The sequence below is a fragment of the Eubalaena glacialis genome, chromosome 7, assembly GCF_028564815.1.
Source record: "Eubalaena glacialis isolate mEubGla1 chromosome 7, mEubGla1.1.hap2.+ XY, whole genome shotgun sequence".
NCBI classification, from domain to species: Eukaryota; Metazoa; Chordata; class Mammalia; order Artiodactyla; family Balaenidae; genus Eubalaena; species Eubalaena glacialis.
The window spans coordinates 66,718,839-66,744,165 of NC_083722.1; the positions used below are offsets into that span (position 1 = coordinate 66,718,839).

Genomic DNA, 25,327 nt, shown 5'->3' on the forward strand with positions numbered 1-25,327 from the left:
TGACCGGGACAGGGCTGAGGACGGAGCCCTGCGGCATGCCCCAGAGACCTCCCAGCCCTCCAACTATTTTTAAATCCACCTGAAGCTAGTATCACGCCCCCATATTTCTCCATATGGTCCTAGAACTTAGCGGGTGAGGGTGGTCCTCCTCCGTGCATCCACACACATGCCTTCCTCAGCAGGAGCCTTCTGAGGCTGCCCACACAGAGGTTTAGAACAGAGGTCGGCAAGGTTTTTCTATAAAGGGCCAGACAGTAAATACTTTAGGCTTTGGAGGCCATACGGTCTCTGTCACGACTACCCACCTCTGCTTCTGTAGTACATATTGTAGGTATTCTAGATAATATGCAAACAAATGGTCATAGCTATGTTCCAAAAAACCTTTATTTACATACACGACATTTTAATTTCATATAATTTTTATATGTCACAAAATATTCTTCTTTTGATCTTTTCAACCACTTAAAAATGCTAAAACCATTCTTAGCTCATGGGCCATACAGAAACGCAGAGAGGGGAATTTGGCCTACAATCTGGGCCATGTCTGTGACCCTGGTTTGGAGTCCAGTAGATCTGGGGGTGAATCGTGGCTCCACTGTGTCCTAACTCCATGACCTAAGGAAGTTAGTTAACCCCACTACGCCTCAGTTTTCTCATCCACAAAGTGGGGCAGTGATACTCCCTCAGGTCCTCACTGAGGACCACACAAGGTGATGATGTAAACAAAGCAAGGGTGGTTGTCCTGGAGGGCCCTGGAAGGGACAGGCCCAAAGGCCTGGAGGAATCTCAGGGGTTCCTCCCTCCAGAAGCCCTGGGTCCACCCCAGCTATAGGCCTGAGAACCAGAGTCTGAAATAAAGCAGCGTCATGACAATCTAGCCACTCTCTTCTACGTGCAGGCCTGGTTTCTGGAGTGCAGACAGATCTGTGAGATGGACACCACCTACCAAGTCCTCTTTGGCTGGGAGAATAAAATGCCAGGACAGTTTTAGCAAGACTGAAATACAGTAACTGCTCTGGATTTCACGTGATGCCTTATGCACACAGCCAGCCAAACCCCCTTCCTCCTACCAAACGCTCCCTGACCCTGTGCAGATTTCAACTCGCTGCAGCGTTGCAAGTTGAAATGCTGGAAGCTACAAGGAATAACAGCCCATACGATACGGGCGGCGCTGGCGTCCCCAAATCTACACCTATTTGAATGCTGAGCAGGAAGGGGCTGGCCAGGCGCAGTTGCCAGTGTGATTAATTTGCCACGCTGTCTGGGAACTTTTTTCCACTGAAGAGAAATTCAGTTTAAACTGCAGTAGTCAAGCAGGACCAAGCTTAAGCTTCATTCCCAAATCGCTTCAGGATTTGATTTTTTTTCCCCTTTTTGAAAAAATGAGGAGTTACCAAGAAAAAATGATAATCCTTTGCAGTTTTGGTTTTCTGATGAACCTAGCAGAGTTGGATGATCGTGAAGTTTTTGTTTAATTCTAGTTAAACAGTCGTGAAGCCCTTAATCTGTGCTGGGTACCGCTCTGAGTGCTTTACCCATCACCACTCATTTAACCCCTCCCAGCAGCCAGGAGGCAGATACAGTTATTATCCCCATTTCAAAGATGAGGGAACTGAGTCACAGAGGCTAGTAACATGCCTAGGGTCCCACAGAGCGAAAGTGGTGGCACCTAGGGACTTCCCTGGCAGTCCAGTGGTTAAGACTCCACGCTTCCAATGCAGAGGGCGCGGGTTCGATCCCTGGTCAGGGAACTAAGATCCCACGCGCCACGCTAAGACCCCACATGCCCGCGCGGCCAAAAAAAAAGAAAGAAAGCGGTGGCGCCTAGACTCAGACCCAGGCAGTCTGGCTCTGACCACTGAGTCAGACTGGGTGGCAGGTACATGTTTTTTGGCACCAGAGAGTACAAGCTCCCCAATGCAAAGAAGAAGATGTGGTTCAACCTGATCCCCAGCACTTGTTTTGCACAACGAGACTCAGCTGAGGTTTTTTGAGTGAAAGGATGAATGAATGAATGAAGAGCATGGCTGGCTGACAGCAGGAAGGATCTGGGGCCGGGATCGGGGGGTGCTTCACATGAGGACTGATCACTGAAAGCCTGCCTGTCAGGTGAGCCCTACATCCCTGTCCAGGATACCAACACCAGAAGGCTTCAGGGGGAGGCCTGGCTCTGGGGCCCCCAAACAGGACATCTGGTGGGACAAGACACTGCAGTCTGCCAAGAGGGACACCAGGCCCAGCTGTGGGGAGGGGAGGTCTGGGAGGAGCCCAGCACGGGGCACGAGGGGTGGCCCGAGTCCTCTAACCCATCCACCAGGCTCCTGGGCCAAGACGCGTTCCTCAGCCAGTGCCTGATCTGAGTCTGGTGGATTCCAGAAGAACTGCCTGCTGTCCCTGGTGGTCCTGCCCCCTATGCAGGACCCTCCCCCAACCTGGGGACAGTCACAGGCCCAGGTTCTTCTGGATGGAAAGGGTGGCTCTTGGCCGGGCCAGCTCACTGCCAGATTGCCCCAGAGTGGCAGCATCTCTGTCCAAGGAGGGCAGCAGGCTGGTCCCGCACTGACTGGCTGCCTGTTAAAGAATTCGTGAGGCTTTGGGGAGGTCAGGGGTGGGGGAGGAATGGGTTACTTGGCACTGACTCTTACTCTCCTCTGATGACTCCCTCTGCAGTGCTCCCCTTGTGTCCTGACAGAGGGCAACCTTCCCGGAGGCCCTGGGGAGGAACATCTGGATGCCTCATCTGCCCCAAGCCTGAGGCCAGAGGTCTCAGCACCAGCTCTGGATGTGGGTGAATAGACTGGCTGGTGGGCTTTGAGGAGATGGTCTGAGAAGAACTAGACCTTATCTAAAAAGATGTCTGTAGATCACCCTACATTTTAAACATCAACACAAAACCCAGCAGCTGTGAAAAGATGAATCCACCACAGCAAAATAGGTTCCAATCAAGAAAACTGGGATGAGTCACCATGGGAACACCTTTCACAAAAAGTTCCCACATCAATACACTAGAGGGGGGAGTATTGTGAGCTCCTCCATGGATACTCAAAAGGCATTTGATATAATTTTTACATCCATTCCTGACAAGAAAAACTCTTAATAAAGCAAGAATAGCAAATAGTTCTTCAGTCAAAAGCCAGCATGATGTTTAATGGCAAAACACTAGAAATTGTCCCAAATAGAAACAAGTCAAGTCCATCATCCCATTACTATTTACCATTAATCTAGAGGCACCACAATTGTAGTGAGGTAAGAAGAAAGAAAGAAGAGGCAATGAGAAGACAAAGTGCATTCATTACAGAAGAAATGATCGTATACTTGGAAAACCCAGGGGATAAACCAAGCAACTGTTAGAAGCAGTACGAAGTGGGCAAGAGGCCAGTAACCAAACTACGACACAAAAATAATATCCTTCACACAGACCAAGAGCTACGGGCCAGAACATATTGAGATAGGCTGGGACCTGGGACCCTTTACCAGAGTGATTGCAATACAAAGAAACTATAAGGGACTAAAAATAACTGCACACAGGCTCAGTGGGGCAAATTATGAACAATAAGATACAAAAAGATCACAAACCAACTGCCACTTCTGAGGTGCCGGGAGCAAAAGCAGGGCCCCCGCACGCATGATCCCTGCACACAGCACCACCAAGGGGGTGTGCAGACCACCTAAGCTACGCCTCCTGTCCAACCCACCCATCCGCCCCCAGCCTCACCCCATTTAAGGGACCAGCTCGCCCTCGCCTTGGGAAGTGAGCAGGGGCACCTGTTTCTTGTTTTCGCTCCCGTGTGCTGCAGCACGAGCTCCAATAAAGCCTTGCCTGAATTTCTCATCTGACTTCTTATCAATTTCTATTAATTTAGGTCTTCTGCTCATTTTTGGATTGGGTTGTTTGTTTTTTTGATATTGAGCTGCATGAGCTGCTTGTATATTTTGGAGATTAATCCTTTGTCGGTTGCTTCGTTTGCAAATATTTTCTCCCATTCTGAAGGTTGTCTTTTCGTTGTATATATATAGCTGATTCACTTTATTATAAAGCAGAAACTAACACACCATTGTAAAGCAATTATACTCCAATAAAGATGTTAAAAAAAAAATTTTCTATTGATTAAAGAGTCCAAGAACCCAGGTCAGTAACAATATAATGGAAGGAAAGAGGCCATTTTCAGTGGTCACAAGAAGATGAAATAACAGTATCACCCCAACGTGGAAGTGAAGATCTAGCTCAAGAAAACATCAGGATGCTTCTGAGGAACAGGAATAAATGGAAAGACATAGCCTGTTCTTGGCTAGAATGACCCCGTATTTTAGGATGTAAATTCTCTCTACATTAGTCCATGCAAATTTAATATGATTCCAGTAAAGTCCCAAAAGGACTTGGGAAGGCAAAGGAAGTAACAAGCTGACTCTTAATTTCACAGAAGAATAGTATGCAAGAATATCAGAAAAATCTTAAAAAAGAGCAATGAGAAAGACCGAGCACTCCCAGTTATTAACTTAAAATATAAAGCATGATAATTAAAACAGTGTGATTCTGACACATAAATAGACAGACCCTTTACTGGAACAGAAGAGTCCAGAAATAGATTTTAGTACATATGGAAATTGGCTATATGATAAAGACAGCATTTCAAATTGGGGGAAAGAATGATTTTTCAACAAATGGTGCTGGGACATTTGGGTTGCCATCTGAAAAAAAAGGTCATTGTTTTGCACCTGATCTCTTATTCCAAAATAACTTCCAGATGGATCAAAAATATATGTAAACACATGGGAGAATTTTTTAAATAACCCTGAAATGAGGATGGCCCTTTAAAACATAATACACTAACCTAGAAATCATAAAAGAAAAACCTGATAATGTTAACAACATTAAAAAAATTTTTAAATTTCTGCACAGCAGAAAGACTAGAAACAAAGTTTAATTGACAATGGAACCTGAGAGAAATATTACAATGCAATGAAAACAAAAGACTAACTTCCTTAATCTATATAAAGCTCTTAAAGTCATTAAGAAAAAGACCAACAATCCAACAGAAAATGGGGCAAAGGATATGAACGATTAAAAAAAAAATCTAAAAAGAGGCAGGACGAGGGTGAGGCAGAAGAAAGTGCTTCTCGATGTCCGGGACATGCACAGCAGGCTCAGCACCTGAGACGGGCACTCTTAAAATGTTTGCACCTGGGGCCCCTCCCTTGCCTCATGAACTCTCTATTGCTGCATAACAAATGACCACGAGCTTAGTCACTTAAAAATGACTCATTAACTCAGTTTCTGTGGGTTGGAAGTCCCTCCCGTTTCTGCCGGTTTCTCTGCCCAGGGTCTCAGGCTGAACTCAAGGCGGGGCTACATCTCTTTTGTAACTCAGGCTCCTCTCCTGGGCTCAGTCTGGTTGTTGGCAGAAACCATTCCTCGTGGTTGTAAGACTATGTTCCCCGAGATCTCAGGGTCCTTCCAGAGGCCGCCCCTCCCCATAGGCAGTTCATAGCGAGGCTGTTTACTTTCTTCCTCGAGGCCCTCAGGAAAATCTCTCTGATGCTTCATCTTTGAAAGACTCTCCTGATTGGCTCAGGCCCACCCAGGAGAATCTCCCTTTTGATTAACTCAAAGTTAACTGATTAGTAACCTCAACAATATTGTAATAACTTTGTATGGTGACAGATGGAAACTAGACTTATCTTGGTGATCATCTTGTAATGTACAGAAATATCAAATCACTATGCTGTGCACCTGGAACTAACATAGTGTTGTAGGTCAATTATACTTCAATTTTAAAAAAACACCCAAAGTTAACTGATTGATAACCTAATCACTGAAATGATATTCCATCTATTCACAGGTCTCATTCCTACTCAAGGACAGGAGTTAACACTAAGGGGGGTGGTTATCTTGGAGACCATCTTAGAATTCTGCCCATCACACCTCACCCTAGTCGAGGTCCTGCTTTTAAATATATGTAAAGGTGCTTGATGTCGCCCTTTAAACACCCTTGTCCGAGCGGGCTGTTTCACTCCTCCATCGTTGGCTGTACCATCTGTGCAGGAGGGAGGAGTGCAGCACCCATCTCTTGGGTCTGTTGTAGGACTTGAAGGAGCTCATGTGTGGGCACTCCATAAACGGTAGCTACTATTATACTTCATGTCACCGGCTGGAAGCCTGAGAGGTCAGCAGTGGTCACGGATCTGGGCTCCTCTCTAATTGCCACAACACCTGATGTTCCAGGGAGCCCAAGCCAGAGGAGATGCCATGAACCATAGACTTGAACTCAAAATAAGGAACACACACAGGATCACAAATGACTGAACCCGGCTCCCCAGGAAGGAAATGGGCCAGCCTTACCCAGAAGAGACCTAGAAGAAATGACTTTTCCAGAGTCAGTTAAGTCAGCAAAGAGGGCAAGGGTATGCCCTCTATGGCCAAACCGCACGAGATTCGATCCCAGCTCCAACACTTAAGGCCTCGTGACTGTGGGCAAGTTCCTTAGCCCTTCTAAACCTGTTTCCTCACCTGTGGAAAGGAGCTAAAAATACTGTGCCCCCCCCTAGGGCTGTTATGCATCGACACATGCTAAGTGCTGGCACAGGACCTGATGTGGAGGATGTCAGGCAGCATTTTATGCTGTCATCTGTTCTGGATGCATAAGTTAATTATGTGCCAGAGGCAAGGGCTGGACAAATGACTCTCACATTGTTTTCTGCCTCTAAGATTCTCTACCAGACCCGAAAAGAAATGGGGAAGCCCTTGGGATTCTTTTCAGTCTAGAGGAAGGAGTGGTATTTGAGGAAGCAGAACACAGCAGCACCTAGATAGGAAGTCATACAGAGACCCTGGGTTCATTCACTGATTTGTTCATCCATTCATCCACTCATTCACTCATTCAACAAGTGCTTATCTAGGACCAAACCAAGAGCTTGGCCCTGTGCTAGGTGCTGGGGATGTGGTAGTGAACAAAACACAGAGACAGAAATGAACAAATAAATAAAATAAAACTTACATACTGTGCTGGGAGTCAGAAAGGAAATAGATAGGATAGCACGAAGGAGAAAGAGGATAACAACGGGGAAGTAGAGTCAGGAGGGCTGAGGGCCGGGGAGGAGGAGTCGGAGGCACGACGGAGCTAGAGGCCCTTGCACCTGAAGAAACTGACCGAGGCCACGTGCCAAGAAGCCGGCCTAGAGACAGCAGACAGGGATGGATCACGTGGGTCCTTGCAGAACCTGATACCGAGGGCGTTGAGATGCTTTGCCTTATTGTAACAAGGAAGTAACACAATCTGATTTACAATCGTAAAAGAGGTATGTTCTCTACCTGACCAGTTGTCTGTGAACTTCAGAGGTCTCCCTCCAACTTCCAGCTGCTGTAAGCTTTGCCCAGGGGCTTTCTCCAAATGCCAGGGAATTAACACCTCTAGGAACAGCCCTCAACCAAAGACCAAGGGGAGATTTGGCTATAAATACCTCGCATCCCTCACCTCTTTGTGGGTTAACTCTGAACGTGTATTTTATACCATTTCTCAGACTTTTCCTGTGGAACTAAGCCCCAGTCACCCACAGTGGTGACCTGCTTGTTGACATGCCCTTTGTTGGCTGCCTTCCCTCCATCTCACTTTCCTCTTCCCTACAGGTGTTTCCTGGGGTCCCCTTGCAGATGAACCGCCACAGTGGAATCCTGGTCTCAGGGTCTGCCTGGGGGAAATGAAATCAAGACATCACTCTGGCTTCTGTAAGGAGACTGGATTGGAGGGGGACATAAGCGGAGGCAGGGAGACAAGTCCAGGTAAGAAAAGATGGCGGCCTGGACCAGGTTGGTGGGAGCCGAGGCTTTCTGGGGTCTGGACTTTCCAGAACATGAAGGCCCTTCATAAGCAGAAGCTGCAGAATGACTTCCGTGGGCGAACATGACTCTCTCACAGGCTGTCCGAGTTCTCCACAGCTTCTCACCCAGTCGAGCCAAGCACGTGCCCTCTAAGAGGAAGCAGGGCGTGAGAAAAGAAGCCTGTCTGAAAGGGAAAAATGCAAATGTGCCCAACCCCCCAGCACTTCCTTCTCTCCCTCTGGCCTCTGGGTAGAAGGCCCTCTTGGGTCCAGGCACGACAGCCCTTGGGTTGGATTTGGCTTACGGCGGATGTGATGGTCATAGCTCCTCCCAAACGCGGTTGGCTGTGCCACCTTCACCGTCCCAAGAGGAGGAGGACTTTGTGTCTCTCACCAGAGTGAATGCAACTCTGGCAGCAAGTAGCCCTGGCAGGAAGGCGAGTAGAGCTCTTTGAGCCCCTTCCCCCCAGCAACACACATACACACTCTCCCACCCATTGTGTCCAGCGAGTACAACCAGTTTCTCACTGACCCTCTCTCTTGGTCTTACTTCTCCTGATGACACAGCCCAGGGTGGGGTGGGAGGGCACCCACTCTCTATCAGTCCTTTATCTTTCTTAGAGAAACCAGTTTATTAATCAAGAACACCATCCTGGTCATGCCAGCCTGCTGAAACTTGGTTTTGACGTATCATTCACTGGGAGCAGTAGATGCTATCGGTACCCACCCCCGCTCCTTGGCACTCACCACTCCTGCGCATACTGATGGCTTTCTACCGCAAGTGCCTGCAGCTCTCTGCCTTTGCCCCTTTCTGGCTGCAGGAGCATGGACCAGTCTAGAGGTTCCAGGAAGTCAATGCCCTCAGGAGCAGTCTCAACCAGTGATGGCTGGGAGTTAGTGGGTGAACAGCCCAGCTTCTTTGGCCCTTGGGTGGGACGACTTGAGGCGTTTCCTACATACTCCCCCAAAGGTCTCAGCGGGATGGAGCCCCAGTTGCCCACAGCAGTGTCTGGGCACCATATGGAGAGTATGTGGGTTGATGTGAATGGTGTGCACATATGTGGCTATAGCATGTATGTGGCTATGTTCATGTGTAAGTTCATGTACAGTGTGTGTTCATGTACAGTGTGTGTTTTGGGGGTGTGTGTGACTGACTTGACTATTGTCTAACAAGTATTTGCTCCTGTCCCCCTTTTACTCTGAACAGAGTGTACTTCCCTTCCCTGACATTGGGCTTGGCCATTAACTTAACTTTAGCCAAGGGAATATTAGCAGAAGTGACATCAGCAGAGGCCTTAAATGCGCTTCTGCAGTTTGGTTGAGCCCTTGGGCTTCTTCCACTCCCCATTAGAAGGATTGCCCCAGGTGGTGCTGCCTCTTCAGCCTGGGCTCCAGAATGAGAAACGACAAGCAGACGTGAACCCACCGCTTGGGGCCAAGCTCAGCTGAGCCCAGCTGACCCACAGACGCTGGAGCAAGAAATCAAGAGCTGGTGTCTCAAGCCATTGAGTTTTGGAGAGGTTTGTTACGTGGCATTATTTCAGCAATCACTAATGCAGAGTGTTATGGGGGATTTGCAAAGTACAGGGTATGGTTTGTGGGGTACGAGGAATGTGTCTGAGTACAGTGTTTGTGTCTGGGCAAATGTTATGTTGTGATACATAAACACAGAATAACAAGGGTTTAGATTGGATGAGACAAAACAGACAAGCAAGCATACTGCAGAGCGGGCTGCATGTGGAGTTTGTACCTGGCTTCTGGTCAGAAGGGACCTCAGGTTCCTGGGCTGGGAAACCCACAGCCCCGCCTCTCTCCAACTTGCCCGTGGTTTCTAGGAAGGCGGCATCCTCCAGACAGGGGTGTTTGACTTGCCTGGTGTTCAGCAAACCCAGGAAGAGGTGGCACGAGGCCAGCCGAGTTGCGTCTGACCACACACACCCAACCTGCGTGTGCTTTGGCTGTTGAACCTTCCACCCCCATGGCAGGGCTTGGCAGCTGGGGAAAGGCTCCACACCACAGCCTCCAAAAACGGACAGAGGGGCTCTGTGTGGGCAGAAAGTTGCTGCGTGCACATCAGCTGGACTGGGGCTTTGCAAGGAGGGGCCTCCGAGCTCAAAGCCCCAGGGCATCCCTGCAAGCACCCCCTTTTCCTGCCCTCATTCATGGCTAGATGAAGAGGACTCTGTGAGTAAGTGGGTAAGCTCTGGAGTCAGACCGTCAGAGCTGTGTCTCAGCTCCACTAGCCATGGCCTTGGGCAAGTAACTTAACCTCTCTGGGCCTCAACTGTTCAACTTTAAAATAGGGAGAAATGTAGTATCTCTCTAGTAAGGTTGCCATGAGGATTGGATGAATTAATTCCTGTAAAGTGTTGGAGACAGTGCCTGTTTATTATTGAGCTTGGGCCACCCGCCAGGCGCTGTATGAAGTACATTACGTGAATGATCTTGCATGCAGAAACCACACAAGGTCAGTGTTATCATCTGATGGAAGCCGGGCTCCCCCAGAGACAGACCTTGAGACAAGAATTCAAAGCAAAACCAGTTTATCTGTGAGCTAATTCAAAAACACAAGCAAGGAGTAGGGAAGGGAGACAGGGAGGGCCAGCAATGACCATTGTGGGTTAACTAGGGCTCGGTCCTGGTAGGGAACTGAGAGACATATGGAATACGCACCACAGAGCTACCCCAGTCAGGGAGCCGGGGCTTTTACACACCAGCTCCCATCAGTCACAGGAGGGCAGCTCCTGGAGGGAGCATGACCAGCTCTCCCAGTTTGCCCAGGACTGTAAGTCTGTGGTCTGGGAAACCCCTCCATCCCAGGCTAGATGGCAGGTCACACTGTCCAGAGGGCATTAATTCCCAGCCCTCAGCCTGTCACACCCTGGGCAGAGCAGGAAGCCCGAAGATGCAGGTGCTGGCAATTCAGGGCTACCAGGTGCCCAAGGGCGTAAGGCTGGGACACCCAGTCCCATTTAGAGGTGAGAGAAGTGAAGCTCAGAGAGGCAAACTAATCTGCTCAGTGTCACACAGTGGCAAGTGGCCTGTGGGCAGGGAGTTCAAACCCAGGTCTGTCTGATGCCAAAGCCCATGCCAACCACCAGGGCCCACATTCTTCCCTCCACAAGGGCAGCCATGAGACAAGGACTAGAGCAGCTGCGAGTATCATGGGAGCCCAGCTAGTCCAGTGACTGGAGACCAACATCCACAGGCAGACAGGTAACATCCAAGCATTTGGGGGTGGGTGTTAGACAGTTAAGAGGTATGGTCTTTGGCCAAAAGGAGAGTATGGCAGCCTTTAAAGGGGGCAGAAGCTACTCAGCTCAGAAGGATTCCTGCCACATGGGAATGAAGGCCCCATGTTACTAAACCATCCAATGTTTCAAAGGAAGTGGGATTTTCATGAGAAATCTCCAAAGTATTAAATGTGGTCTGAGAATTTTCTAAAACACATTTCGAACCAACCTTATATGGACGAAAGAGGGCGCATCAGTCCCTGGCTACCTGGTTATGGCACTGAACTCGTTCGGTGGTGCATCCACTCACCCCAGTACGTAAATTTAGGGCTAGTATTGATCTCTTTCCTCAACAGGGGTCCCTACAGAAATGGGGGCTGGCTTGGTGTGCATTTAGCACACATATCCACCTGCTTTGCACTCTAATCGTTTTTTGTCTTTCTTTCTGGCCACATTTCCCCACTCGTGTCTCCACGGCTGACATCCAGCTCACAGGTCCCGGAACAGCCACACTGGCTGTTCACAGGTCACTTAGTAAATAGCTAATGCCTGCAGTCCCCCTGTTAACCCCTGGGCCCTGACCGCCAACCCCTTCTCCAGGACCCCCGAAAACTCCAGGGTTAACTCCTGGCCCAGCAGGGACTTCAGCTGGCCCTGTGGCTTCCTTCTCATTCTTCAGGGCCCAAGCTGGACCAGTATCATCCCTTTATCTCTCCCCTCTCCCATTCTGTCTCTCCTCCACCTCAACTTTCTTTTTCGAATTATGCAACCATCTTGAATCCTTCTTGATTCAAGGATAAAACATTACAAACAGTAGCTGCTGATAAATGTTTAACAACCAGCTCTCAGGGTATAGGGAGGAGTCCTGATTTGTAGCATTTGCTGATTCCCTTGGTGTAAATACTCCTACGCTGGCCAATTTCAAGCTACCAACATGGATGAATGTGGAGCTAGCAAGAGATAAGCAGTAACTCAGCATTATGTAGTATTTACTAGGTAGATGCAAAAAACCTCAAGAGCTCAGATAATAGTACAATGTAAAATAATTATTAAGTAATGAGTTCGGAGTATTTACTACCTTTGTTTCTAATATAACTTATTATATTGTGAGTTTATATAATTTAAATTTTAATAATGCCTGTGTTTCACAGCCAGGTCATAAAATTCCTGAAATTCTTGTGAGCTGACATGAGCTCGTTCCAGCACACCACTGGATGAATGAACTTAGAGGCAGAAAAACAACAAAAACGGGTGCTTGGTGATCAAAAGACAAGGACTAGGGGGAAAGTCACCGTCCATCTTCAGGTGGACAATTCCGGCGTCTCAATTCACCTCAAATCCCCTACCTCCGCTGCTCCCCCACCCCCGCCCCACCTGGACCCACTTACCTGCAGCAGGAAGTCGAAGAGTGCCAGGCGTGCCCACTCGGCACGGTGGATGCCCAGGCATGGGGCCTGGCCCGGCTGGCTGCAGTCACGTGCCAGCAGGGCCTGGTACTGCAGCCAGCCCAAGGCCAGCGAGTTCTGGTCGTCATCTGGATCACCCAGGTGCTGCACGTCGGGTGCCCACCAGATGACGGGCCTTGCGCCACCGTCCGTGTAGCGGTAGGGCAGCAGGGGGCTGTGGAAGCGCCTGGCCACGGCAGGTAGGCTCCGGCGCAGCCCCAGCACGCGGTCCACGTGGAAGGACAGGACCTCAGACAGGTCCCCAGGCCTCTTGATCAGGCCACAGAGCCCCTGGGAGCAGAGGTGGCTGAGCCCCGGAGACAGGTCCTGAAGGGCACCCTTGGTGGAGAAGCCAACCTGCAGCACCTGCCCGTGGCCAGGGACCCTGGCTTTGCCCACCACGTGCCCCTGCGCCAGCAGCTGGAGGGTCTGCACATCCTGCTCTGTAAGCCACGGGGGCACCTGCTCGCTGGTCCTCAAGCCACTCGACAGCCTGGGGGTCTCAGCGTCACACCACACAGATCCTTGCAGCTCCCCAACAGAGCCAGGCCACTGATGAGCCCCCGTGGCCGGGGCGGGACCCCCTGCTTGTCGTCCACCAGTCAAGGCTCTGTTCCTCACTCCCGGCAGATCCCCGCCTTCTGCTGGATGAGGCCAGAGGGTCGGTCCAGCAGTAGCTCTCCAAGTCTGTAATGCTGCCATGTTGTGCCCTGCGAGGGGGCCATCTGGGGTGCCCGTCTCACTCTGTGCCTCCCAGAGGGGACCACTGTGCCAGGGGAGGTCCAGGTCTTTGGCTCCTGGACCCCTGACCTCATCCTCCCTCAGGAGCACCAGATGCCGGGTACTGAGTCTCAAATCTCCTGGAGGTGCCAAAGTAATGCCCCTCTTGACCCTCCTTGGACGCCTGCTGTCCACGTTCCCTCCGTGGCCTTGCTCCTCAGCACACACCAGGATGGAGCTCCCAGGCAAGGCCCAGCCTCTCCGGAACCTCAGGTTTCTTGCCCGCTGCCTCCAGCCGGAGCTCAGAGCCTGCCTGCTCTGGGGGGCAGGGGCACCAGTTACCCGCTGGGGCTCCATGGGACCAGGGTCTGGGCTGGCGGCTGGGTCCTGTGGAGGGAAGCGGGTGACAGCCACCACAGACAGAGCCATTAAGAGGCAGAATGCCATCACCTGCCGCCTCTTGCCACGCAGCTTTCTCCAGAGCCAAGATGCCTGGGGGACGGGGCAGAAAAAGAAAGCTTAAGACCTGCGAAAACATCAGCCCTAACCCACAAAACAACAGGACGGTGGATGAAGGAACATCTTGGGTGAACGAAGCGGGAAAAGAGCAGAGCCAGGCGGAGTAGCACCTAGCTGTCCTCAGGAGAGGCACGGGAGCTGCCAACTGCGCTCCTGCTTCAAAGCTCAGCCTGCTCTGTCTCCGGGACAGCCCTGGCCGATGCCTGCAGGCAGATTAGGCTTCTCCTCTCTGAATAAACTGCCATTATGACTCCAGTCACCAAGCACACTAAGAGCCTTTCCCCATCTTCCCCCACCACTAAGTGCAGCCCCTGTCGTTTCACCTCCACGTGATCCCACTCTGCGGACCTGCAGTCGTCTCCCACAAGCACGCTCTTCCCTTTTCCGGGGTACACGGCCACCCAGCTACAGATGACCTTGCCCGGCCTCCCTAGCAGCCAAGTGTGACCCTGGGACTAAGTCCTTGCCTATGGCCCAAAGCAGTCAAAAGGCGGTTGGCTGCCCTGGCTTTCCCCTCTCTGGGCACACAGGTGTGGCAGTGCCAACTCCACACGTCTTGGCAAGGACACACCCTGGGGCAGTGAGTTTTCAGCATGTGATCTCTGCACCAGTAGCATAAGCATCACCCGGAAACTTGTCGGAAATGCAAATTCGCAGGTCCTACCCCGGAACCACTAGATCAGAAACGGGCGCAGCAACCTGTGTTTTAACAAGTTCTCCGGGTGATTCTGATGCTTGGGCACCGTGGAGCCACCAGAAGGAAGGAACTTGGGAGCTTGCATGACCCCATGGGAGCAGAACTGGCAAAAGCTGTTTAAGCCACTGTATGTTGGAGCCCCCCTAACTGTGAGCCTGAGGCGCCATCTCCATCCCCTACAACACCCCAGCAGCTACATCAGTCCAGGCACCCTGACCCCTGACCAAAGCTGATGGGGCCATCCTGGACCCTGATCTACACTGGGCCAAATAGCTCCTCAGCCCCAACCTTGCCCCGGGAACAAAGGCTTGTGGCAAGTCAGCAAGGTTGGCTTGCTCTGCTCGTGAACTTGAGATCAGGGGCACATGGCTGCCCAGCTAACGATGACAGCAGCGGCCATATGCTATTGAGAGCCAGTCTGCAGGGAGAGAGAAGAAACAGCTGCAAACCAGAAACCCAAACAGGAGGGAGCACCTGCCCAGCTTCCTGAAGCTTCTGGTTCCAGACCTGACCTGGCCCAGCTCTCTGTTCGTCTTTCACTGGGTGGATTTAGCCCATTTCCATTACTTGAGATTCCATACACGTTTAGTCTTTGTTCTGTCATAGTATTTTATGGTATATTTTTTGTATTTATAATTTTTGAAGTCTTTCACTATGTTTTCAGTTATGTTTACTTTGTTTTGTGGTATATATTTCTTATAACATTTAGGAAATTTTGATTTGGATCCTAATGATTACCTTTATGATTATATGCCCTTAAATGTCTAGTTCTTTAAACAGCAGCTCTTAAACCCTAGTAAGAATAATCATAAAATTATTTCCTTTTCCCCCAATTCCCCACCATTCTTTTGCTATTCAATTTTAATCACTAGTATTATCTTTTCTAATGTTTGCCTTTGTACCATTAAAAATGCTTACATTTCTACTATATTTTATCAGCTTTAAATGATATTCTTTGGTCCCCAGCTATTATTCACAAACAGCATGTTTATTCTTTCTCCCACTTTTCCCTCACTCACCTTCCAAAGTTTTCTATTTGTGTCATTTCTACATTGTTAGGATATAAAACATGTCCCTTCTACTCTATTACTCCAATACTCACATTTGTTCGGTCTTAGTTCTTCAGTTAAATATATTCTTTGCATACGCCTGTCCCCTTTTGCCCTAGTTTTCCATTATTTCCTGGTTGACTGAAGTTAAAACTCCATAATTTTCTCAAGAAGTACTCATGGGTATAATAGTCTCTGGGTTCTTGCATGTTCAAAACTATTTTTCTATAGCATTCATACCTGAAAGAAAGTTTGGCAAGATATAAAATACTGCTCACAGTTTCTTTCTTGGAATAGCTTGTAGGTTCTGCTCCACAGTTTTCTAACATCAAATGATGCTGTGGAGAAATCTAAGATGAGACTGGCTTTTTACCCTGCCTAGGAGCCCTCAGAATTCTTTCTTTTTCTTCCCTTTTTTTTTTTTTTTTCATTTTTTCCCAGCTTTACTGAGGTATAATTGACAAATAAAATTGTGTATATTTAAATTATTAAACATGATGATTTATGTATAGATTGTGAAATGATTACCACAATCAAGTTAGTTAACTCATCCATCACCTCACATAGAACTTTTTTGTGTGTAGTGAGAATGTTTAAGATATACTCTCTTTGCAAATTTCAAGTATACAATACTAGCTAGTCACCATGCTGTACATTAGATCCTCAGATCTTATTCATTTTATAGTTGAAAGTCTTTTTTTTTTAGATTCTACATACAAGTGATACTATACAGTATTTGTCTTTCTCTGTCTGGATTATTTCAGTTAGCATAATGTCCTCCAGGTTTATCCATGTTGTTGCAAATGGCAGGATTTCCTTCTTTTTTATGGCTGAGTGATATTGCACTGTATACATGTATGCATTTTCTGTATCCATTCATCCATCGAAGGACATGTAGGTTATTTCCATGTCTTGGCTATTGTGCATAATGCTGCAGTGAACATGGGAGTGCAGATATCTCTTCAAGATTTCTTTTCCTTCAGATAAATCCTCAGAAGGGCTCATCCAATTTCTGTTTGGGGTTCCAGGGGCCCCCTCTCTATAGAGTATGCTTTTTGTGCCCTGTGTTATGTTCCCCTGGGCCCCCGACTGATTCCAGCTGCCCTCACAGTGGACAATCCCCCCACCTCAAGCCCCGGAACCATTCCCTGCTTTCTTGCCCACTCTCAGGGAGGCACAGAGGAAATTAACACCTTTGGGGACAACCCTCAACACATAGGTGACAAAAGTCAGTGGGTAAATAAATGCCCAGCCTCCATCCTTCAAAGGGACAATTCTGAGAGGCAGTCTATATGATGCCACAGGATATGCCCAGTGGGACTGAGCCTCTTTTCTATAAAACAGATGATCTTTGTCTCCCCCTAAGATGCCTTTAGCTGATGATCCTTTTGAAGAGAGAGTCTAAATTTTTGTCTTTATTAGATATATTTTAATATGATCTTTATTACTATTTAACACACACACATATGTGTAATACATGCATAGATAAGCACTGTGAAAAACCCAGCTAACACAGTTGGTCCTCTATAATCATGGGTTCCACATCCCCAGATTCAACCAACTGCAGATCCCATTATTGATGTTAACTTTTCAATTGTACATGAGTTATTATCTCCCTTAATCCTCACAACAATGTAGGGAAATGGGAATTATTCCATTTCCTATTTTACAGATGAGAAAACTGAAAGGTCCAGAATGCTAATTTGCCCAGAGTCACACAGCTGGCAAGAATACCAGTATTTTTAATTAAAACTAAAAGCAGAAATGGCCATGGACAAAGAAGTCTGTCTGGTTTTGTTTTTTCCTTCTACAATAAAAAGAAAACTATGTTTTCAAGTTGGATTCATAATCTGGATTCTCAAAGTTCCGGATACCACTAGGGAAAAATAAATCATCTTTTAAAAATGTTTCAAGAAGACAGGCTGTTTTGATCCTTCTCTAGGCCTCACTTGGCTTCAGACAACCTGGGGAAAGTTGGCAATTGTGCAGTTGTGCAGAGAGAAAGGTTCAAAACAGCCATGAGCAGATGTCCCTGTAGGGCCACACAAGCAAAGCTTTTGGGAAAAGAAAAGCTGCTTTGATTGAACCGTAAAAACATCCTCTGGAGAGAAATATTCAGCTGAATAATAAAGAGCACTTTAGAGAAAGTAGTAAAGGGAATGATGCATGATGTACTAGAAAGTTTGCTGGTGGAACCCCAACTGACCCCACTGCTACACACTGGCCAGTGGAACCCGCCCCCAATTCTCCCATCCAAAACACACGCACTGTCTCTTGCGACGCTGGTGGCAGTAGGGAAAGGAGAATGGTGTCTGGTTCTACAGTTGCTCTGTTTCTCCTCCCTCCTCAAATCTCACCTCCCACCCTTTCACCAAGACTCCCCACCTTAACTTCTCAGAGAAGATGCCCACTGGACCAGCAGGCACATCGCTCACAGCTGCAGAGGAAGCGGGGTGAAAAAAGAGAGTAGCCAGAAAAACTTTGGGGAAGACACATTTGAGTTCTAGATTAGCTTGTGCCCTTCTGGGTTGAGTTACAATGGGTGAGATACACAACCACTCTACCCCATTTCCTCAGTTATAAAATGGAGGAGAATGAGATAATTCCTCCTTCCAAAGACTGGCATGAGAAAAAAATGAGTCAAAATATAGAAAGGACCCACTACATAGTTTGGTACATTTACATGGTGGGATCAGGGTTTCTGTCCCCACCTTCCAAACTCCCTCTATTTTTCTGGGATCGGAAAAATTTCCACCACCACCCCTTCCTGGGTTTTGCCATATTGCAATGGGGACATTTGGGAGTACGGCTCAAGGCAGAGACAGAAAGAGAAACTCTTTCATCATAAAACCACAAGCATAAATTAGGAGGAGGCCACCTGGGCAGTGAGAAGGGTCTTACCCTGCAGAGGCTCCATCCAAAGATAATCCAGGATGGAACAGGAAGGAATCACTTGGCTTAAAAGTATATGGGAGGGCTTCCCTGGTGGCGCAGTGGTTAAGAATCTGCCTGCCAATGCAGGGGACACGGGTTCGAGCCCTGGTCTGGGAGGATCCCACATGCCGCGGAGCAACTAAGCCCATGTGCCACAACCACTGAGCCTGTTCGAGCCACAACTACTGAGCCCGCGTGCCACAACTACTGAAGCCTGCGCACTTAGAGCCCACGCTCCGCAACAAGAGAAGCCACCACAATGAGAAGCCCGCGCACTGCAATGAAGACCCAATAAATTAAAATTAAAAAAAAAAAGTATATGAGAAGTTGAGGAGAGAAAGGGTGGGAACCAAGAAGGACATATGCACAAGGCCTACAAGGAAAAGACTGAGATTTTGGCTTCCCTGACAACTGTAGGAAGGGGACCCAGGAGAGTAGTAAAGAGCCCGGTCCACTGAGAAGCTGCAGGCTGTGCTGGGCTGGACACAGGAGCCGCCACCAAACTCCCCATCATCGCCTCCCTCCATACAGGGTGCAGGCAGCTCTCAAACATGAAGTGAAAGACAGTGTCACTTTTGGAATCATGTGGACCATTTCTTTAAAGTCTCTATTGAATTTGTTACAATACTGCTTCTGGTTTTTGTTTTGGTGTTTTGGTCACGAGGCATGTGGGATCTTAGCTCCCTGACCAGGGTTCGAACCCGCACCCCTTGCATTGGAAGGAGAAGTCTTAACCACTGGACCGCCAGGGAGGTCCCCACTGATGGAATCATTTGTTCACTATTCTTTCCTCCTCACCCTGCCATGGCTTCACTGAAGATGGAATACACTTCCTCACCCACTGTCTTTGACCTCAGTCATGTGACTTGCTTTTGCCAATGGAATGTAAGTGGACAAAACACAGGCCACGTCCTACTGGAGGCTTTAAATGTGCTTGTGTGGTGTTTGCCGCCTTGCAAACTTGTCCTCCACCATGACAGGAGCATGTCCCAGGCAAGGCACCTGGAGCAGACCTGAACCCAGTCCCCAGCCTGGACCTAACCCAGCCACCCCCTACTGGGCCCAGCATACCCACAGACCTGGAACCAAGATCAGGGTGTATGTTGTTGTAAACCATTGTGATTGTGGGGCTGTTTGCTATGCAGCATGATCACAGCAAACCCTAACTAATACAGATCCTTTGGTGATTTCTTTTGGGCTCAATGTGTGCCCTTTGTCAGAAAACAGTAAGGCAGTTTTAGTAATGTAGTGCCCTTCCCTTGACTAATAAGGGCATAGTGGTGTCACTACAGATGTATGACAGGCTCTGACGACAATGATGGTGCAACCTGGTCACGGACACATCCCGTGAACCAGTTTCCCCCATGAGATGGGCAGATGGCATGGAGGACGCCTTCTGTCAAATGAAAACCAGAGCGGTCTTTTGAGCAGAACTTTTTGGAAAAATTCCAACATACACTGGTGGCCTCTGCACAGACACAGTTTGAGAAACTCGAACATTTAGAGAAAAGGACTCGATTACAGTTAGTACTGTAATCACCAGCAGGAGACTTTTCCTCATTTCTAAAGGGCCACAGGAAAAGGAATGCTCTTCTTCTTTGGGAAAATTAGTCAGGACTCGGCCTCACTTTGGGGCACCAGCTCTCCCTTCCCCAGACCACCTCCCAGAACGCCCTGCTGTAAACCCTGACATCCCAGGCTCATCAGATATGACTTTCACCGGCTGCTGCACAGGAACGAGCTGGCAGGGACAGAGGCAAAGCCATCTTTTCTCAGCTCCCGGATGTCAAAAAAAGACAACGAAAACCTGGTCCTCCACTGAACTGCCTTGGCAGGTGGGATAACATGCAGGGCAGGGAAGGTGGGGAGAATACAGGGATCGCATGTTCCTCTCCCCATCACAACAGACAGAATCACAAAGCACTTGTACAGTGTTTCTTGGTGGGAGTTTCCTGGGCGGGAGAAGGGGCAGAGGGAAGCCACATGGGGTGTGTGTGTGTGTGTGTGTGTGTGTGTGTGCGCATGTGTGTGTGTAATAAGAATCAAGTTTGGCTCTAGTTCTGGAGTCATCACTAAGGTGTGACAGCCCCTTCTGTTCCATCCCCCGACCTCTGCCCTCTACTTAGCAGCCCCCACTGGCTGATCACTGATTCATCACTACTCAGACTCTGGGTAAGACTGGCAGAGATTTTGCAATTTGGAATTTCTGTTCCATTTTTTAAAGACCAGTTAAATAATTTTCATAACAAAACCATGGCTCGGGTGAGAGGGAATACATAAGCATATTTTCAGAGGGCTGGATTAAAACCACATGTTGGTCCTGTGAGTAACACTGCAGGCTGGACCTGCTCAAAGTCTGCTTCCCTTGGCTGAACCCAGAATCAGGCCCTAGGCAGGGGGAGCTGGGCTGGCGCAAGACTCTGGGGGCAAAGGCAACAGGCACAGCCGGTTGGACCCTCCAGGCACAAGGCACCCCTCTCCCAGTCAGATCTCTGGGTCCTGCAAGGCCGGAATTGTTCGTGCTACTGTGGGCAGAACCCCAGGCTGCCTGTCTCCTAAGCCACCACCCAGCCAGGCCCCTTGCTCAGGTCCATTGGAGAGCTGTGATTTTCCTTCCACATCAGCAACTTCAAGACAAGAAAGGAACTTTTGCCCCTGTAATTTCTGGTCCAGCCAATCTCTAGGCAGGGGAAACCCAAAGGAATGATAATTAACATTTATTCAGTGTTCACTATGAGCCCGAGACTATTTGAAGAACTTTACTTCTATTAATTCATTTAATCTGTATGCCAGTCTTGCGAGGTAGATATGAGGATTACTAACCCATTTTACAGGTAAGGAAAACAAGGCATAGAGAAATGAGGTGACCCCAAGTTCACAGAGGACAGCATCATGACATGAACCCAGGCCATCTGGTTCCAGAGCCAGTGACCTAATAGCTGGGTCACTCTGGAAAGCGGCTGCTATCCACAGCCCCTGCTCCAGCCCTGATTCCAGAGGACTGCACTGGGTCTCAGGGGTGGGCCCTGCTCTCAAAGGTTTAGCTCTTTGGGATTGGTCAGTTCATCTGTAAAATGAAGCTTGAGTGAGATCAACGGTAGGTGACAGCCTTTTTGCACTGGGACAAGTTGAGGGAAAATAAAATGTTTTCAGGCTACATTTATTCTTCTTTCAAAATGAAAATAACTTATTGTGTTTCATGCTGTACTTTATTAAATAGAAGAATATCAGTGAGAAAATGCCACCATTTGACCCACTCAACTCTGGGCGTACTTGAGAGGTAACATCAGAAGCGGGTTTCTAATAATCTGTTATCCTCAAATTAAATCTAGGGCTTGACTCAAAACCACGCAGGTTCTATGTCTCCTGCTCCGTCCAAAAGAAGATGGTGCCCAAGTTCCTTTCAGCTCAAGCACTCTCAAGACTGTAGCCATGAAATTGAACATATCTGACTTGAGAAGTGACTATAGCAGATCTTATTAACAACAGCCACTTACCAAGCATATACCATGCCCCAAGCACACTCAAAACCCCACAAAGTATGTACTGTAAATATGATAAATTTACAACTATAGAAATTAAGATTTACAGGCTTCCTGACTTCAGGCTATACTACAAAGCTACAGTAATCAAAACAGTATGGTACTGGCACCAAAACAGAAATATAGATCAATGGAACAGGATAGAAAGCCTAGAGTTAAACCCATGCACCTATGGTCAATTAATCTATGACAAAGGAGGCAAGAATATACAATGGAGAAAAGACAGTCTCTTCAATAAGTGGTGCTGGGAAAACTGGACAGTTACATGTAAAAGAATGAAATTAGAACATTCTCTAACACCACACACAAACATAAACTCAAAATGGATTAAAGACCTAAACGTAAGACTGGATACTATAAAACTCCTAGAGGAAAACATAGCCAGGACACTCTTTGACACAAATTGTAGCAATATCTTTTTGGATCCATCTCCTAGAGTAATGGAAATAAAAACAAAAATAAACAAATGGGATGTAATTAAACTTAAACGCTTTTGCACAGCAAAGGAAACCATAAATAAAATGAAAAGACACCTACAGAATGAGAGAAAATATTCACATATGATGCAGCTGACAAGGGATTAATCTCCAAAATATACAAACATCTCTTACAGCTCAATATCAAACAAACAAACAAACAATCCAATCAAAAAATGGGCAGAAGATCTAAAAGACATTTCTCCAAAGAAGACATACAGATGGCTAAAAAGCACATGAAAAGATGCTCAACATCACTAATTAGTATTAGAGAAATGCAGATCAAAACTCACACCGATCAGAATGGCCATCATCAAAAAGTCTACAAACAAATGATGCTAGAGAGGGTGTGGTGAAAATGGAACCCTCTTACACTGTTGGTGGGAATGTAAATTGGTACAGCCACTATGTAGAACAGTATGGAGGTTCCTTAAAAGACTAAAAACAAAGCTACCATATGATCCTGCCATCCCACTCCTGGGCATATATCCAGAGAAAACTGTAACTCGGAAAGATACATGCACCCCAATGTTCATTGCAACACTATTTACAACAGCCAAGACATGGAAGCAACCTAAATATCCATTGACAGAGGAATGGATAAAGAAGATGTGGTACTTATATACAGTGGAATATTACTCAGCCATAGAAAAGAATGAAATAATGCCATTTGCAGCAACATGGATGGACCTAGAGATGATCATACTAAGTGAAGTAAGTCAGACAGAGAAAGACAAATATCATATGATATCACATATACGTGGAATCTAAAAAAATGATACAAATGAACTTATTTACAAAACAGAAATAGACTCATAGACATAGAAAACAAACTTATGGTTACCAAAGGGGGAAGGGGTGGGAGGAGGAATAAATTAGGAGTTTGGGATTAACAGATAACACTACTACATTTAAAATAGATAAACAATGAGAAACTATATTCAATATCTTGTAATAACCTATAACAGAAAAGAATCTGAAAAAGAATATATATATAGATACATATATATACATATATATATAACTGAATCACTTTGCCGTACACCTGAAACTAACACAACAGTGTAAACAACTATACCTCAATTTTTTTTAAAAAATGAAAATCTCTTTTCATTACCTCTTCACCTTTCCTTAATCTGCCCAAGTAAATGCTCTCCTTGGCACACCTGAAGTAAAGCATTTTGAACACATAAAGGCACTACAGGTATTCGGCCTTGGGGGATTTATGGCAGAGACGGGGGCTAAAGGTTCATGATGGGGGATAAATTGAAGCTCTCCTAAGGCTCAGATCTGAATCTCATTCACCCCAAGCAAATGAGTCCATGGCTCTCTGCCCAGGTTCTGCCGCTTAGCTTCCACAGCATAACTTCAGGCACATAGTAACCTTGTGATGTGATGGAAACTTCCTGGTTGAACAATGGCAATAGCTAGTGCTGGAGATAGAAATGAAGACCAAATGAAATCTCAGAAAGTGATGGTTCTCATTCCGGGGGAAGAAAAGAAACAGGGGGGAGAGCCCCAGAAAATACAAGCTCTAAAAACAATAAAGAGAAGAATGTTACATTTTGAGATAGCAGACATCTATGATCCAAATGAATTTGCCACACCCTCATGAAAATACGAAAAGCAATTCAAGAAATTGTTTCAGCAAAGGCTTCAGCCAAAATAAAAATTATTTTTCAAGAACTTTAATAGAAATTGATATTTCAACTCTTTCCACCCACTTGGCTGCATTTTATTTAGCACATAAAGGGTTGTAAGGTGTTTTCAGATTTGGGGATTTAAGAAAGCCTAGGGGACTTCCCTGGTGGCGCAGTGGTTAAGAATCCGCCTGCCAATGCAGGGGACACGGGTTCAAGCCCTGGTCCGGGAAGATCCCACATGCCGCGGAGCAACTAAGCCCATGCGCCACAACTACTGAGCCTGCGCTCTAGAGCCCATGAGCCACAACTATTGAGCCCGCGTGCCACAACTACTGAAGCCCGTGCACCTAGAGCCCATGCGCTGCACGAGAAGCCACCGCAATGAGAAGCTCCCGCAATGCAACAAAGAGTAGCCCCCACTTGCTGCAACTAGAGAAAGCCTGCGTGCAGCAATGAAGACCCAACGCAGCCAAAAATAAATAAATAAATAAAGTTATAAAAAATTAAAAAAAGAAAGCCTAGGAAGTGGCCCTTGCAAGCATTAGAGCTCTACTGGAGGACACCGCCCGTCAGGAGGGAGGCTCTGGCTGGGTAACACCTGAGCATGGGTTTGCCTTTTCAGTCTCCATTGTTCACTGTAGTGATTTCTGTCAGTGGCAACTGAGGTGTTATCTACAACTGCCTGGAAACCAACACGTGACTAGAGCACCATGAAGTGGAGGACACTGGGAGAGCCATGTGATGTCAGGCACTTCTGAGACCCTCAGGGCACAAGTGTGGGGATTCAAGGTACCTAGGGCAGGAGGCAGGCAACTTCCTCCAAAGGGACAGTGTAGGGCTGAGGCACGGAAAAGTGTTGCTCCCCAAATTCTGCTACATCACAATCTTACCCTTTTATACTGTGTACCCCAATAGGGCAGGCACTGGGTCAGGAAACAGGGACACGAGCAAGAGGAAGGCTTGGCTCTGCCCTTAAGCAACTCACTGTCTCATTGTAAAAATGTGAATGATACAATCATTTGCCCCAAACCTGTTTTGGCCACCCCAAAGCCCCCCACAAAACTGGCCTTGCCTATATCCAGGGCATCTATCTTCCTAAGGTTGAAGGGGTGCAGATGGCAGAGTATGGAAAGCCAGGGAGCAGAGCTGGGTGCCACTCCCCAAGGACTCCACCACAGTCAGATAACATCTCACATTTGTTTAGTGTTCTTCACTATATGGCTAGAAGGATGTTGTTTCCAGACATTCTCACAA

At 47.5% G+C, this 25,327-nt stretch overlaps 1 protein-coding gene across 5 annotated transcripts in view; it reads right to left on the bottom strand.

The window, feature by feature from the left end:
* The window catches only part of GASK1A (golgi associated kinase 1A), an 82,051-nt gene that overhangs the window by 5,897 nt on the left and 50,827 nt on the right, over nucleotides 1-25,327 (bottom strand). For 4 of the 5 annotated variants that reach the window (XM_061196546.1, XM_061196547.1, XM_061196549.1 and 1 more), the window contains one exon: nucleotides 12,437-13,705. In XM_061196546.1, coding sequence (XP_061052529.1) covers nucleotides 12,437-13,660 — 1,224 coding nt within the window. In that variant the 5' untranslated portion in view covers nucleotides 13,661-13,705. Of the gene's footprint in view, nucleotides 1-12,436; nucleotides 13,706-15,531; nucleotides 15,613-25,327 lie in introns of those variants that run through there. The other variant, XM_061196548.1, reaches the window with a different exon arrangement.